Source organism: Tachypleus tridentatus, chromosome 1 (assembly GCF_004210375.1).
Source record: "Tachypleus tridentatus isolate NWPU-2018 chromosome 1, ASM421037v1, whole genome shotgun sequence".
Taxonomy (NCBI): Eukaryota; Metazoa; Arthropoda; class Merostomata; order Xiphosura; family Limulidae; genus Tachypleus; species Tachypleus tridentatus.
In genome coordinates this window covers 8,760,420-8,777,086 of record NC_134825.1, presented here as the reverse complement: position 1 = coordinate 8,777,086, position 16,667 = coordinate 8,760,420, and the positions used below count along the sequence as shown (strand labels likewise).

At 32.2% G+C, this 16,667-nt stretch overlaps 1 protein-coding gene across 4 annotated transcripts in view; it reads right to left on the bottom strand.

Moving 5' to 3' along the window:
* Positions 1–306: 306 nt before the first annotated feature.
* Uba5 (Ubiquitin-like activating enzyme 5) overlaps positions 307–16,667 on the bottom strand; it is a 67,297-nt gene continuing 50,936 nt past the window's right edge. The window contains exons 5-12 of one of the 4 annotated variants that reach the window (XR_013021060.1): positions 15,584–15,670; positions 14,489–14,570; positions 11,761–11,889; positions 8,029–8,156; positions 3,401–3,536; positions 2,985–3,063; positions 2,532–2,739; positions 307–1,051 (exon numbers count right to left, since the gene is read on the bottom strand). Coding sequence is in view for 3 of the 4 variants with exons in the window: in XM_076479947.1 (XP_076336062.1) it covers positions 977–1,051; positions 2,624–2,739; positions 2,985–3,063; positions 3,401–3,536; positions 8,029–8,156; positions 11,761–11,889; positions 14,489–14,570; positions 15,584–15,670 (832 nt within the window). In the remaining variant the exon portion in view is untranslated. The remainder of the gene's footprint in view (positions 1,052–2,531; positions 2,740–2,984; positions 3,064–3,400; positions 3,537–8,028; positions 8,157–11,760; positions 11,890–14,488; positions 14,571–15,583; positions 15,671–16,667) is intronic. The other 3 variants (XM_076479947.1, XM_076480132.1, XM_076480022.1) reach the window with 3 other exon arrangements.

Genomic DNA, 16,667 nt, shown 5'->3' with positions numbered 1-16,667 from the left:
ATGAAATATCCAAAATAAACAATAAACCTTGAGGAGGATAAACAAAGACATTTTAGTTTCATTTTAAAAAATTAACAAGGTACTATAAAAATTACAATAGTAAAAAACAGAAAAATATCTCATTTCTCTTAAAAATGTTATGCACTGCCAGTTTGAATCTCACTATCATTAACTAGGCACCACAAATATAAACAATAAATAGTTCTTAAACTCCAGAATAATTAACAAAATATGAAGGACAGCCTACATCTAAAAAGTACCCCTACTGCTAGTGAATAAAACTGTGAACAAAGCATCATACCTGTCTTTCTTTTTATTTTGGATTTATTAATTGGGTTAGTAACCTCAGGCTAAATCAGAACAGAATGATACATAACAAATTAGCATTAAGAAAGCAGCCATTAAAAACAACATTAATTTAAAATGACTGTATAAATCAGCAGCCATTCAAAACAACATTAATTTAAAATGACTGTATAAATCAGCAGTCATTAAAAACAACATTAATTTAAAATGACTGTATAAATCAGCAGCCATTAAAAACAACATTAATTTAAAATGACTATAAATCAGCAGTAAAAAAATTCAAAAAAACTTGTTTCATATGGTATAATGTATACCACAATATAACCCAAACTTGTTCAACACATAGCAGTTCATGATATAACCATGTACATAGATAAAATACAATTTGATATTTTGAAGTGTTATAACAGTTAACAGAAAATATTAGCCTAATGTTAAAAAGTTCATGATTTTTGAAAATATATTAACATGTTTATCAGATAACTGACACCTTTACCCACCTTTTCCTAATAAAAATATATTTCATTGATTAAACTAACCAGGAATTGTACAACATTTCAAATATAATATAAAAAAATTGGAATGAACACAAAAGTACAGAATAATGTCCCGAGCCATTAGTTTCATCAATAAATAGTCATTTTTTATTGAAAAACAAACAAACTCCAAATCAGAGTGATTTCATCTGAGCCATCAGTTCTTCCAGGGACTTATCACTTTCTTGTACACTTTCCCCTTGAGGTTCCTTTGAAATATAAAAACAAAGGTGTCAGTAAAATACCGCTCAAGTCTTAGAATTGTGATTTTTACTTATGACAATTATAGATCACATGATATTACAGAAGTTGAGTATGCTATATAGTAAAACAATTTTGGAGCCTCTTCACATTGTTACATTCTATGCCAACACATCTGGTCATGCTCTATCTGATGACATTTCATCTTGAAAATAGCTCTGCATTGTAGGTGTCTTTGCAAAAGATTACATGATAAAGATATCACATAAAATGCACACCATTCTTTCCCAAGGCTTTTCACAATGAATCTACTTCACAAGTATAACAGTTCGTAACACTTGTTTCAACACTCCAAATGCACAGAAATCTACAGATACTATACCTGGTGAGTGACAGTTGAACAGATATGTACTGGAAGCAGCTTATTTACAAGTCACTTATCTAGATGGATATCCTTTCTCATTGTGTTGCATCCTTTTAGTTGGGAAAGTGAATGAATTTTACCTTTAAATTTCATGTTTAAAACTTCTCACTTGTTACACAACACACTGCACTTTGTTTACTATGGCTGGTGTATGACTTGTTACAGGTTTCTTTATGGGTGTTCCCAGTTCCTCTAGTTGGTTAAAATGGATATCCCAGTCTTGGAAATTATAAATTCCTGATCTGAATACTCCTTTATGACAAGTATGTACATATTCTGCATTAGAAAGACCATTACACATTATTCTTAAAAATGTGACAACTTTTCTGTAGCATCACACTTCCTATTGGAAACTAAATAATGTCAAAATGTTGTTCTTATACATTCCGTTCCACCACAACGTTATACTGAATGTAGCTGTTACATATGCTGATTTGCAATGCAAAATGTTTGAACATAACATACTCAACCTCAGTGTACTAAAATGAAAAATAGAAGATAAAGCATTCCTTTAACAACATATAAATCCAAGTACTCGCTGTATATTTTATTTAACATAGAGTGGATCATTGTTCAACTAACAGTAGCTAAGAACATTGGTCAAAATTAGATAATATTCACAAATAAAATCATTCCACTTTGGAAAAGTAGGGATTTTTATTATTTATCTTTAATTTAAAATATAATCTGACACATACCCATCACTTATGTATTTATTAGTGAAGTACAATAATTAGTATGAACCAATTTCTCATGGAATATATAAATGTTAGTGTTATTAGATTTCCTGCTAATATACTATTGTTAATATCAACTGTTACTATGTGAACACTTTTTACACACTGCTGAAATGATATTATAATTAATTATAAGCCTATTTATATTTTTAAACACGATATTCTTAATCTAATACCCATTAAGGATTTAAATAGAAACGTGATTGATAATAGTATTTTTTTTGCACAACCCTAAAGGACTAGGTAAAGAACATAGTATTTAAAATTATAATAGGCCTAACATAATGTCTTATGTCAAGTATAACTGAGCGTTAATATAGGTCCTACCTGCAAGCTGCCATTTTACTCGTATTTTACATCATTTCTTGATATTTAAAACTATCAGTATTCTATAAGGTATATGGTTATTAATGAGTCACCTCAGTAGAGGCAGGTTTTGTGTAAGCTAGTGTAACACCCTCTACAAGACCAGGTACAGATTCGCCTTCAGACATCCTAAGTTCTTCCTCAGTAGTTTCAGAAACAACAGAAATTCCTGACAAAGAGCAACAATAAATAAGAATTCTTATGCAATAACAAAAACTTGTAAATACAGAAACATTTAGAGTTCCACTTAAGAATGCTGAGGTACAGCTTAATGTCCAGGGAACCACGATTTGTTAAAGTGAATAGTTTTCAGAGCACATTTAAAAGGTATTCAAGTGTATGTTTTAAAACTTAAGAGCTTCAATAAGCAAATAAGGCATTTAACAAGAGCTTTGTAAATAATTAACTTAGTACCCCAGTCATTGTCTTCATGTACTACCTTCTCTTCCTCTTGTGCTTTCAATGTTTCTTTTGGCTTCAAAACTTCTCTTTCCTAAGACAGTAAAGAAAATTCAAGTATTAAATGTTATTATTCAAAATCATTAATCAAGAGCTCAAAAAACAAATATTTCAAAATATAAGCAATTTATTAAAATTTATATAAATAAAATATAACCTATTTAAAGTCTAAAACAGCTAAACGTTTTATATTCATAATGGTCTTACCTAGAACCAAATCATTAACATAAAGTGTTGAATGAAAAAAATAACTGACACTTTAGCTTGAACAACAGAAAATTATCTACTTAATCAGTAAAAACTTCAAATAAATATATCAAGCAATTCAACTTATACTAATTGCGATTTCATCAAAAAGAAACTGCAATCACCTTGAATTCTTTCTGTCGTAACCTGCAGTAGCTGTCATCACAGATAGGGTTGGGCTTCATAGCCATAGTTGGAAAAAAGTCTTGTAGCGCACTGTAACCTAAGTAATAAGTTACTGATCCAAAACCCAGAAGGTACCTGTCATTTAAAATACATTGTTTTGTTTAAGCATTAAGCATATGGTTTACCTTCCTTGTATTTTTTCTCTATTCAAAAGCATTGTTTTCATATGCTAAACATTCTTATTTTTATAATACATATTGTTTTCCTGTAACATATCCATTTTTAATATACATAATATGCAGCAAATTCTTTAAAATAGCCCTGTGAAAATTTATATTTAATTCAAAAACATTATTTATTGTTATAATAAATAAATCAACACAATTTATTTTTTGAATTAAATAGTTTTCATAAAATGATATTGCACAACACTGTTGTATCTTTTATACATACTGTTTGTAGTTAAGTGAAAAGTTAAACAATGGACTATCCATGAATTGCCCACCATTGGTGTCAAAACCCACAATTTAGTGTTATAAGTTTGCAGACACAAGTTTATAAAGATAAATATATTTAGTGGTTTAAAGAGTAAACCATGATAGTTACCATGAGTGGCCTAACAGTAAACAAAATTTTAAATTTTAGCTATAATCAATGAATACACAGATGTTCCAGACTTTAAAAAGTTTCTCAATATTTGTAAGTTAATAACTCCCATACATTTCTTATTTAAAATGTTGAAGTGACAAACTATAAGGAAGGCAGCTACTCAACACTGATCCTTGCAGTCCTCTAAGTAACAGAACTGACCATCACACTATAATAGTCCCACGCTTCAAAGACTGAGAGTTGAGAACCCTTTCTATAAACACTAGGCCATGCCAGGTAAAACATTCTCTGACTAACATAATTTTGAAGTAAAATTTAAGATGCTTCAAGTGATGTAAGATATTTCATAAATAATTCATAAATACAAAATTATAAAATTATTAAATATTTATTGACATACTTAGTTTAATAGAAAAAAAATAAATGTTTCTAATTTTATATTTCTTTTGTTTACACTTAAATTATTTTCCTATTATAGATGTAGTACTACTGTTAATACAATCCCTGTATTCTTGAAATGGTTGGCATGATATTAAAACCATACCAGCCGTCTTAAGATTACATTTTAACTTCAAGATGGTTTCCCATTATCACTCATATTATCCTTGTTTACCAACTTTTAAAATAGTATTTTACTTATTCATTATCAAATTTTTATTATTTGTATGAAAAATAACGTTAAATTTATGTCCTGAGCTTAAACTACCATAAACTAATGTTTGTAACAACTTATAAACTAAAACTATTAAAAACAAAATCTTAATGGTAGCCTTTATCACTCATAGTCATCAAGCTTTCTCCTAAACTTGTTTAAATTTACTATCTCCACAACATCCAAAGGCAACCCATTCTGAAAGCCAACCACCCTGCCAGAAAAATGAAACTCTCTTAGCTGAAGATAACTCCAACTCTGTCAAAATTTGTGTCCCCCCCCTTGTCTTACTGTTCCCACTGTAAATAATGATGCATCAACACTATCAGTTCCCTTCACAATCTCAAGATCTCTATATTATTTTTCCAAGATAATACAATCTGAGATTTCAACGTCTCACATGACAGCTCCTCCATACCAGAACAATCCGAGATTTCAACATCTCGCATGACAACTCCTCCATACCAGAACAATGAGATTTCAACGTCTCACATGACAACTCCTCCATACCAGAACAATCTGAGATTTCAACATCTCACATGACAGCTCCTCCATACCAGAACAATGAGATTTCAACATCTCGCATGACAACTCCTCCATACCAGAACAATGAGATTTCAACGTCTCACATGACAACTCCTCCATACCAGAACAATCTGAGATTTCAACATCTCACATGACAGCTCCTCCATACCAGAACAATCTGAGATTTCAACGTCTCACATGACAGCTCCTCCATACCAGAACAATCTGAGATTTCAACGTCTCACATGACAGCTCCTCCATACCAGAACAATCTGAGATTTCAAGGTCTCACATGACAGCTCCTCCATACCAGAACAATCTGAGATTTCAACGTCTCACATGACAACTCCTCCATACCAGAACAATCTGAGATTTCAACGTCTCACATGACAACTCCTCCATACCAGAACAATCTGAGATTTCAACGTCTCACATGACAACTCCTCCATACCAGAACAATGAGATTTCAACATCTCACATGACAACTCCTCCATACAAGAACAATGAGATTTCAACATCTCACATGACAACTCCTCCATACCAGAACAATCTGAGATTTCAACATCTCACATGACAACTCCTCCATACCAGAACAATCTGAGATTTCAACATCTCACATGACAACTCCTCCATACCAGAACAATGAGATTTCAACATCTCACATGACAACTCCTCCATACCAGAACAATGAGATTCCAACATCTCACATGACAACTCCATACCAGAACAATCTGAGATTTCAACATCTCACATGACAACTCCTCCATACCAGAACAATCTGAGATTTCAACATCTCACATGACAACTCCTCCATACCAGACACCATTTTAGTACCCCTTCTCTGAACTCTTCCCAAATATTCAGTGTCTAAGGTAACTAGCCCACAACTGAACACAATACTCAAAATGTGGCCTAACCACAGACCTGTATAATGAAATAACCTCTTTAGACTTTTCTGTAGGTACAACCTAAATTCCTATTTGCCTTACCACTAGATGCAGCACATTACAATACTCTAAATGTGGCCTAACCACAGACCTATATAATGAAATAACCTCTTTAGACTTTTCTTTAGGTACAACCTAAATTCCTATTTGCCTTACCACTAGATGCAGCATATTACAATACTCAAAATGTGGCCTAACCACAGACCTATATAATGAAATAACCTCTTTAGACTTTTCTGTAGGTACAACCTAAATTCCTATTTGCCTTACCACTAGATGCAGCACATTACTTGGACAGTTTAAAAGGCTGATCAACTATTACATCAAGATTCTTTTCTTTCATGATGCTGTTAGGGTTATTCCCATCCTTATTATACTTATAATTCAAATTATGATAACTCACACACAACATCTTGCATTTATCATAATTAAAACACATCTGCTATTTACTTGCCCAGCTCACTAAATGAAACAATTCCTTTTGTAAATCAGCAGTATCCTCTTCACAATCAGCACCACCTAGTACCTTGATATCACCAGAAAATTTGAGTAATTTATTGACTATTCATTAGTCTGTCATTGACGTAAATCAAACACAGCAATGGTCCTAAAATTGAGTCCTGAGGCACACCACTTGCAACATTAATCCAGTTTGACTGAGCTCCATTTATAACAACCCCACACTTTCTTCCTTCAAACCATTCTTCTACACAAATTAGTTAACTTATCCTCCACACTGAGAGCTAGGTTTCTTTAGAAACCTTTAATGTGGTACTTTGTCAGATGCTTTCTGAAAATCCAGATACACCAAATCTATGCCATGCCCCTCATCTATGTAAGAAGTAACATTTTCAAAACATGTCAAGAGAATTCTAAGGCAAAATTTTCCTTTAGTGAAACCATGCTGACTATCCAATAAAATTCTAAACTTTATTAAATGACTTTGCAAAGTATTTCTATCAGACTTTTCAAAACATTTCCCACAATTGATATAAGAATAATAGGCCTATAATCACTTGGACAACTTCAATTATCTCCATTGAAGACAGGAGTGACATTAGTCAATTTCAAGTCTGTTGGTACTTATCCACTACTTAAGGAATTTCAAAACAATTATGGCATGTAGCTGAAATGCCCAATCCTCGACCTCCTGTAAAACCCTCAGGGAAATATTATCTGGCCCAGAAGCCTTATCATTCTATAAACTTCTCTATTTTATTTTAACAAACTCATAAATTTTGCAGTTGTTTTTTCAACTTTATCTATCAATTGTTTGAGATGAGGAATACTGCTTAAGTCTTCATTAGTAAAAACAGAATTTAATAACCTAGCCATTACATAACCACCAGATACAAGTCTTCCTTTATCATCCCTTTATTATCCACATCCAAAGATTTTATTTACTCTTATTTCACTTTAAAGAAATTCTTATTGTTAGTTTTTAGCCACATTTTTCTCATACATCCTTTTTGATGTCCTAATTTCCTGTTTGGCCAACTAGATCTTCTACAACACCAGTTAAATCTGTGATCTAATAGAACAAAAACTTAACAAATCAAAAGTTGCTTCCAAAGATACTTTATGGGAGTGTATTAGAGATACATGGAGTAAAATCACAAAGAACATTTGATTAAATATATTGCAACAATGCCTGAAATATTGTCTGCATTTATTAAAACAAAAGGGGGCAGAGAAAATATTAACTGTTGAACTTAAATAGTTCCACAGTTTCTGTTGTACTGAATATGAAGATTAATAAAATGTTGATGTTCCATCTGTGATTTAGTTTTCACTGTTCCTTGAAAGTAGCCTGAAATCTAATTTTTGACTTTGTCTTAACACTTTTACACAGTCCTGTACACATGTTGTATTTTAGTTGTCAAAAACAACTTACTTCAGAGTATTTTGAACAAGGAATCCTGCCACAATACCCATTGTTGTGGGGAGGCTTGCTGCACAAACCCCTTCCTTCTTTAGTGTCTTCTCATCAATGTTAGAAGCTACAACTAAAGGTGGGGCACACTAAAATTAAAAATAATTCAGGTGAAACAAAAACATTTTTAAAACTAAATTATTCCGTTTGTAGCCACTTATCATTATTTTCTGTTTGAAAATACTCAGTGTCATATATAGTGGTCAGAAAAAGCAAACAAAAAGTTGAAAAGCACATTGAAAGCCAATATTTTCCACATCTGAAAGTACATTACTGATACATACCTCTCTTCACAAAGTAGTTGTTTCTTGTGTGCTTGCTATTGAAATATCATCCATATCACTGGCCTTAAACCACCTATGTATCTCAGGATGACTGGTATAGGTATTAACCTTTTTTACTAATAAAGCAGATAACAATGTTTTGATGGTCTAATACAAAATAATTAGTGATAACAGAAAACCCACTTGTAGAGAAAATTATATATGTAAAAACGGCTGGTATGGGTAGAGAAAGCTCTATGTAGGGTAGCGAACAATGTTTCGACTTCTTTGATCATCGTCAGGTTCACAAAGAAAGAAAGGGTTATAGACCAATAGCTTTCTCTCTTTGTGAACCTGATGATGACTGAAGAAGGTCGAAACATAATTCACTCCTTTACATGATGCTTTCTCTGTCCATACCAGCTGATTTTGCATGTATAATTTCCTTTACAAGTGGGTTTTCTCGTCATCACGAAATGTTTCAACTTCATTCCTCACTTTCTCTTTGTCAAATTATGTTGGGTTTGTACTATGCCCGAGTCTTCCCTTTTCCTCATGTCTCTTCATGTTCTATACTGTAGTTTTATCTCCCCTCCACCAGACTTAAGTATCTATGATGTGTCATCTCCCCATACTAATGTAGGACTTTTGCAAAATGATAATTAAATCAATTTATCAACACAGTTCATATCAAAACACATGCTTTAGGTGGGAGATAGTTCAAGTCTAGTGGTGTGTGCAAAGTCTCAACAGCAAGCAAGCAACAAATATAGCCACTTCGTGCCTAGAGGTAAGTGGATTATTTTAGAAATTTCAACTGAATTTGTGTGAATTAGTTTAAGAAATCATGAATATGTAAAATAAAGTGGTGAGAACTGTTTATAAAGTCATGGCCACACTAGAAGTGGTGAGAAACCTACTATGTAATAAAATTTCATCTCTCCCATATGTTTTTGTCCCTAATACATTTTAGGTTTGTTTATTTAAAGTTAAGCACAAACCAACACAATGAGCTATCTGTGCTCTGCCCACCATGGGGATAAAAACCTGGTTTTAAGCAGTGTAAGTCTACAGACATGCTGCTGTACCAGTGGGGGAGCCACACTTTGGGTTCAGTCAAACCCAAATGGTACTCATGCAGACAAATACTACAAAAGTTTAAACTTCTACTATACCTTCTCTCTCTCTTTCTCCACTCACACCAACATAAAATACAGTCACTGTCAAAGCTGTATGTACATGTTAACAGTTTTCTTCGTAGATGCAAGGAGCCATTATAAGCGTTACAGGTTAAGCTGAACCAAATGTTTAGACTTTAATAAGTTCCGTCAATAAAAGCAATCAGCATTAAGAACAAATAAACAAATAGTTGATAAAAATATTGGATTCTTTTTGTAAAGGAAGATCTAATATAAAGTGTTGATAATTAGGAGGTACTTTCTTAATTATTCTGAATATTGTTGCTGCATTTGTTTGTTATGAATTTTGCACAAAGTTACACGAGGTCTACCTGCACTAGCAATCCTTAATTTAGCAGTGAAAGACAAGAGGAAAGGCAGCTAATCATCAACACCCACCATCAACCCTTGGACTACTCTTTTACTAATGAATAGTGGAATTGAATGTCACTTTATAACATTCTCCTGACTGAAAGAGCAAACATGTTAGGTAGCACAGGGATTCGAACCTGAGACCACAGATTACCAGTCAAGCATCTTAACCACCTGGTTAAGCCAGGCCTTTGTTGCTGTGAGATGCAGCATCTATTATTGTGAAAATGTAACATGGACTCCTGAAATCTGATTCTGTGTCAAAACAGTCACTCATTAAGTAACTGTATATTTATTGCAAGTGAAAGTTCATGAAACTTCCACTAGAAGTAGTGTCCCAGTGTTATGTTGCAACAAAAACTTCTGGAATGAAGAGAGGTTTTTTTTAATCTGTTTGTAGCAGTCATTTAATAACAAACAAAATTTTCAACTAGCTCATGAATGAGGCTATAAAACAATGAGGAGTGAGCAGGGGAGTTATCAAAATAATAAATATTGAATGATATTTGAGTATCATTTCTACAACTGAATTAACGTTGAGAAAAAGAAAATCTAGAAATGTACGATTTTAAAAAGCTTTGAGTTCTGTCTCTGATAATGATTTTTCTTTCGGGAAACAGGAATGAACTTATGTTTTATATTATTCTTGATGCCCAGATCTTTAAATAAGATATCACACCAACAGAAGGTGTTGTTAACTTATGTTAAATCCAAATTATCTCTTAGATTACAATGTTATTTTAGTGAATATCTTGACTGGTAGGTAAGTAAGGTTCATTGTAGTGGTTTTAAGAGATTAGAGCATTTATTGAGCATAATTTCTTATCTGTAACCTTACACAAAAACAAGGATTTTTCCCCAATACTGTTGTTCCTTAAAACAGAATTTAGTATGAAATAAAGTAAACACAGAAGTAAATAGTAGCAATATAATAAATATTTTGCTGAGTAACAAAAATATTCACTTAATGTTATTTATATATTTTTATAATTTTGATAGTAACCGTTTCTAAAATGAATAGAAAATTAAAAGTTTAGACAACACTTTCTTAAGTTATAAAGAATACATTAAAATTTTACCTACATTCCAAAGCAAGTAATGATTATAATTCCTCAAAAATTTGATAACATTTTTCTAACAGAAAGCAAAAGCAGAGGTTGTTATTTTTTGTTGTTTTTTTTTTTTAAATTTTGTGCAAAGTTACTTGAGAGCTATCTACGCTAGCTGTCCCTAATTTAGTAGTGTAAGACTAGAGGGAAGGCTGCTCATCATCACCACCCACAGCCAACTCTTGGGCAACTCTTTTACCAACAAATAGTGGGATTGACCATCACCTTATAACACCCTATGGCTGAAAGGGCAAGCACATTTGGTGTGATGGGGATTTGAACCCATGACCCTCAGAAATACGAGTCGAATGCCTTAATCCACCTAACAATGCTGGGCCTGGTTTAGTTAAACAAAATTAATTACAGGAGTAATAAATTAAAATTTTTTTTATAAATTAAGAATGAAGTGTAGAGGAGTACTGTAGTTACTTAAAAAGTATTTCTCTAATCTGATATATTCATTACACAGAATGCTCTTTAAGATTTGCTAGAATATATATAAAGTGCATCTGTATTTGTACTCTCATATTTTGCACATGTTCTTACTTTAATAAATAAGAACAAAATATAACAGTACATACAATATGGTAAACAATGAGTAACATCTAAACATTTAAAGGAGAGCAGAATACATCAGTCAATACAACATTACAAATTATTATAAACAGCTAAATATTTAAAGAAGAATAAAACATAACAGTGAATACATTAGAAACTATTACAAAGTATAGAAGTAAATACTACATTAAAAACTATATAAACAACACTTACTGCGAAGCAGGCAGTCTCTCCTGGAATGACCACCTGTATGTGACCTGACACGGCATTTTCACTAACACCCGACTCAATCCACACCTGGTTCAATTCATTACATGCCTTGTTGAAACATAAGACAAAATCCTGATTAGAAGTTTAAAAATATTAATATTACTAGATGTGTCTTCTTATGTTCTGAGTGACTAATACAATGAATTAACTTTGATGACAATTCTCAAACCTCTGCTCATGTAATGTTTATACACAACAGTGTACGTACCACATGTAATGCTTATACACAACAGTGTACGTACCACATGTAATGCTTATACACAACAACAGTGAACGTACCACATGTAATGCTTATACACAACAGTGTACACACTACATGTAATGCTTATACACAACAGTGTACACACTACATGTAATGCTTATACACAACAGTGTACGCACTACATGTAATGTTTATACACAACAGTGTACACGCGTTACTACATGTGATGCTTACGCATACACAACAGTGTGCGCACTACATGTAATGTTTATTTATACACAACAGTGTACGCACTACATGTAATGCTTATATACGCAACAGTGTAATACACACTACATGTAATGTTTATACACAATACCAGTGTATGATGTATTACTACATACCACATGTAATGTTTATACACACAACAGTTGTGCATACCACATGTAATGCTTTATATACAACAACAGTTGTACGCACTACATGTAATGTATTATGCAACAGTGTGTGCGCACTACGTAATGATTTATACACAACAGTGTGTACGCACTACATGTAATGATATATGCCACAACAGTTAATGCGTTGCTACGTGTGATGCTTATACACAACAGTGTGCGTTGCTACGTAATGCTTATACACAACAGTGTACATACTACATGTAATGCTTATACACAACAGTGTACGTACTACATGTAATGCTTATACACAACAGTGTACGTACTACATGTAATGCTTATACACAACAGTGTACGTACTACATGTAATGTTTATACACAACAGTGTACACACTACATGTAATGTTTATACACAACAGTGTACACACTACATGTAATGTTTATACACAACAGTGTACACACTACATGTAATGTTTATACACAACAGTGTACATACTACATGTATTTGTAGATTATTGTGTTTATATTCTTTTTTAATTCCTTACAAGTTATAGACAAACCTAAAAAAATATTAATTTTGCTTTTTTTCTTCTTTTAATTAATAAGTTAATTTAAAATCTTGGAAATAATTTAAATAATGCTTACTAAAGATATTTAGGCTTTCTAAGAAAATTGTTCTGGTTTCTGTTCTACCCTTGTAGTCTTCTTCCATTATTAGTCATGCTAATTTGATGTCTATAATTATGCATTATTGCAATCTCAATACTTCAAATTCCATTTTCACAAGCTTCTATGAAGAAGGCAAAGTTGTTTTTAAACTACATATATTGACCAAATTTCCACAAAACTTCCACTGTATGTAGTAATTGGCTTCCAAGGTCATGTTTCAGCACATCAAAATCACTGAAGTCAACCAGTGTTCAAAACAAATGTCACTGATACACTTTCCTCAGACACCTTTTTCATAAAACAAAAACTAGTTTTTAGATGTGACTGGAAGCATACAAGTCTTCTTGAATTTCAAATCATTGTTTATCATCTTGTTTTGGGTCAGAGGGTTCTCTTTCATAACCTTCACATTGTACACAAGAGGAATGCTCTAAGTTGACTTCACACACAGTTTCTCAGCCTGCGTATATTCTAAATCCTTGATGTGTCAATTTTTCCAATTCCATGGAGAATACTGAAAACTGCCTTTATGAAATATTATATATTTTAGTTCCATACTATTTAATAATCTCACTATGTGATCACCCTTCCTAGAAAGGACTATTTTACATTTACATAACCATAAGTCTACTCTTAGGGTATTGCATTGGCAGAAAGCCAAGAATTTACTTTGAAAGAAACACATGGGTAGTAAATATGATAAACACCTGCAGCACCACTGCAAGCATTTGAAACTTGTTGTTAAACCTCTTTAGAAATAGTTTTAACCTTTTATTGATACACTTTTGAAAATAGTAGCTTAAAGAAATAAGTCTATCTTAAATATGCAGCTTTTAATAGAATTCTGTAAGTGGAAAGAATGTGGTACTACATCACGCAAATAACACGATTCATCACAGACAATGGTTTAAACCAGTACTGAACATACAGGTAGAAATAAAAAACTTTGTCAATTATAACTGTAAATATCATTACAGAGAATTCCACCTGTTAATTTTAAACAAATTAAAAATGCACTTTAAAGTACACTTTTGGTAAAGGGAGTTAAAACTGTAGCTCATTACTTATGGATTTTCATGAAAAAATATATTATACATTCTTAACAATTAAACACATCTTACACATTCAAAACAAGGTTTTTATTTTGAAAAATGATTCAAATTCTTTTCAGTTGGATTTTGACTTTATTATGTTGTGGAATTTTTATATATTTCATATACAAATACCTTTAAATTTCATTGGCTGCATTTTCTAAACTTTCATGTTTCTTTAATCTGCCATACTATTTATTACATAAAAACACAGAAGTGAGTACAGTACATTAGGAAGGAATAATCAAACCTCTTAGCACTATTGTAAACAGAAACGCTTTGGATAACTATTTATGTAAAGCTTAGCATTTGAGATTCTATAGATAACTTACAGTATTTATAGCCATTCTTGCTTCAAAGTTATCCACACAGCTGAGAACAAGATCTACCCGTTTTCCTTTTAAACTTCCATACCTTAAAAATCAAAACTGGTGATGTTAGAAAAACATGCAAGTTCAAGAAGCTATGACAGAACTGAAGTAAATGCCCTATAACCTAAGTTCTTTCAAAAAGTGGATATTTCTTTTTCAGAGATAAACTGGGAGTTTGCCCATGAAAAAGAAAGGTCCACGTTTTAAAAGTGCTCAATTTATAGTTTTTATATCATTTCTATCAAATATAAAATTAGTATATCAGTAGCACTTTATTGTATTTGTCTCTCCGTTCATTAATATATTTTTACAAAAACATTTTTAAGGAACATTTATTAACATTAGTAACAAATACCTTCCCATTTCATTAGAAACTTTGGTCACAATCAAATATTTTAAAATGTTACAAATATCTAAAAGTTGAAATGGATAACAAAATTCTGCTCTTATCAGACTTAACAACAGAACATTACTGTGCTTCGTACACTGCTTTACTAATTCAGCTAACGAGATTGTAAAAACCAACCAGAAAATTCTCCATCAACACACTCACACACCTTTTCTTTCACAACATGGGAATAACTTTCTAGCTTGTTAACAAAAAACTAAAGTAATGTTAAACTGAAAATCAAATAAATCTGTCACCCATAAATGGAAGAAAAAGTTAGATAAATAGTTCACAACATACAACATAACGTAATGATAAAAATTAGCTTCTTTAATAGAAACTATAATTACCCCTAAACTGTAATACATTTGATCAAATAATAAAACGTTGTTTTTCCTTCTGGTTTCCTAAATTTCTGAATAATTTGGATTTTAAATACTTCCAAGAATAAAAAAAAACCAGGCCATGATATAGTATAATAAACAGCAGTTCCATTTAATGAGAGAATTTTAAATTTGTTTTTATTGGCTTTACTTCAGTGCAAATCAAGAATACATCTCAATTAGTCATTTATATATTGCTGTTGCTAAACTTACAATAAAATAATTGTCCAAAACTAACTTTTTTATCCATAAAATTACCAAAATAAACCTTTTGCCCACACTCACTTCACTCTGTCCATAAAATGTTGGAAGTTTTCAACAGTTGTGATATTGTAATTGTATGTTTCAAACTCCACATCAGGATTTATGAAACTGGAAATAAATCAAACAATTGAAGAGTTTTCAACAACAAGTCAGTTTCATATTTTAATTTAAATGTTACTTTGTTCAGTTACTTTGCAGCAGCAATATTCAAACACAATATAGAATAAACTCAAGAAAAGTGAAATATTAAAAGTGGAAGTCCAATATCTAGCCACACTTACCACATTTATCTTTATTAGATGCTTTTATCTCCAGTGCTTGCCATTCTACATTATGTGGTAACCTATTAACATGTGCATTTTCAACAGCCATAAAGTCACACATTCAAAGTGTAATCTTATTACTCTAGTAATACTTGTTGTAAACAACGTAAGAGACAAAAGCTGATAAATACATCATCATGTTCTCATAGCAGTCAAGTTCGCCTATTTCTGTGTGGCCAATTCCTTCTATTTCAGTAAAAGATCACTGTCACTGCTTCACACATCACTACCACTCGTCTAAACACTACTGTCACTGCTTCACACATCACTACCACTTTTCTAAACACTACTGTCACTGCTTCACACATCACTACCACTTTTCTAAACACTACTGTTACTGCTTCACACATCACCACCATTCTTCTACACATTACTGTCACTGCTTCACACATCACTACCACTTTTCTAAATACTCCTGTCACTGCTTCACACATCACTACCACTTTTCTAAACACTACTGTCACTGCTTCACACATCACTACCACTTTTCTAAACACTACTGTCACTGCTTCACACATCACTACCACTTTTCTAAACACTACTGTTACTCCTTCACACATCACCACCACTCTTCTACATCGCATTGTCACTGTTTCCATTACATCACTACCACTTGTCTAAACACTACTGTCACTGTTTCACATCACTACTACTTTTCTAAACACTACTGTCACTGCTTCACACATCACTACCACTTTTCCAAAAACTACTGTTACTGCATCACACATCACCACCACTCTTCTACACATTACTGTCACTGCTCCACACATCACAACAACTCT